Genomic DNA, 1,179 nt, shown 5'->3' with positions numbered 1-1,179 from the left:
CTTGTGATGTTTCTGCTGATCTACATGCTGATCCTAGTGGGGAACCTCACTTTGGTCACCTTAATCAGAACTGACTCCCAGCTTCACACCCCCATGTACTTTTTCATCAGCAACCTAGCTCTCTTAAATGTCAGCTCCGCCACCATCATCACTTCCAGCATACTGATTACTTTAATATCAGTGAGAAAAGTCATTTTGTTCTCTGGGTGTGCTCTGCAATTCTTCCTACGCATCGCATTGTCCTGTGAATGTTACCTCATGGCGTACGATCGCTTTATGGCCATCTGCAACCCATTGCTCTACACTGTCGTCATGTCCAAGCGGTTTTGCATGCTGCTGGTGCTGGGGTCCTACCTAGTGAGCTGCGTGAATGCAATTGTTCAATCTATATTTATATTCCGTTTGTCCTTCTGCAACTCAAACGTCATCAACCATTTCTTCTGTGATGTGTCCCCGATCCTGAAACTGTCCTGCTCTGACACCCGCATTACAGCCATTGTTCATTTCACCTGTGCCACTGTGGTGGTAATACCTACTATCTTGATCATCCTCATCTCCTACATATACATTGTTGTAACTATCCTAAGGATCAACTCTGCCAAGAGCCAACGCAAAGCCTTCTCCACCTGTGCCTCCCACCTGGCAGCCATCACCGTCTTCTACAGAACAGGCTCTTTCATGTATTTACGGCCCAGTTCAAAGTACCTCATGGACCACGACAAAATCATTTCTTTGTTTTATACCCTTGTGATCCCCATATTGAACCCCCTGATCTACAGCCTGAGGAACACGGAGGTGAAAAAGGCCTTTACGAGGATGTTACACAGGAAGATTTATTCTCAGAATTTAAACGTTGGGAGGGGGTTTTTAACAGTAAACGGGGGGAGTGAGTTCTTTACATCATCTTGTTTTTTGTGGATAACCATCCCAGTGCATCTTGTACCAAAAAGAACAAAGGGGTAAGTTTTCCAAGGAGATCTGCACCAAACAGCTATGATTTGGCAACTCATCAAGTAGCCAGCTTCTCAGAGCTGCTCAGCTCCCAGTTAGGAACCATTTTGTGCTAAGGCCGCATTGCCATCCCCAAGTGAAGGGTAGGCTGGTCTTGTGGTTCAGGTACTGGCCGAGGACATAGAAAACCTGGGTCTAATTTCTTGGTCCACAGTGACTTTCCTCTGT

The 1,179-nt window shown here is 46.0% G+C and overlaps 1 protein-coding gene across 1 annotated transcript; it reads left to right on the top strand.

Annotated features, from left to right (window-relative positions):
* Positions 1-6: 6 nt before the first annotated feature.
* On the top strand, positions 7-963 carry LOC116820614 (olfactory receptor 5AR1-like). Its single transcript, XM_032773219.2, has one exon. The coding sequence runs from the start codon at positions 7-9 to the stop codon at positions 961-963; it is 957 nt and encodes a 318-aa protein (XP_032629110.2).
* Positions 964-1,179: the final 216 nt, after the last annotated feature.

This window comes from Chelonoidis abingdonii, chromosome 1 (assembly GCF_003597395.2).
Source record: "Chelonoidis abingdonii isolate Lonesome George chromosome 1, CheloAbing_2.0, whole genome shotgun sequence".
In the NCBI taxonomy this organism is placed as follows: domain Eukaryota; kingdom Metazoa; phylum Chordata; order Testudines; family Testudinidae; genus Chelonoidis; species Chelonoidis abingdonii.
This window is presented reverse-complemented; position numbering and strand designations above follow the sequence as displayed.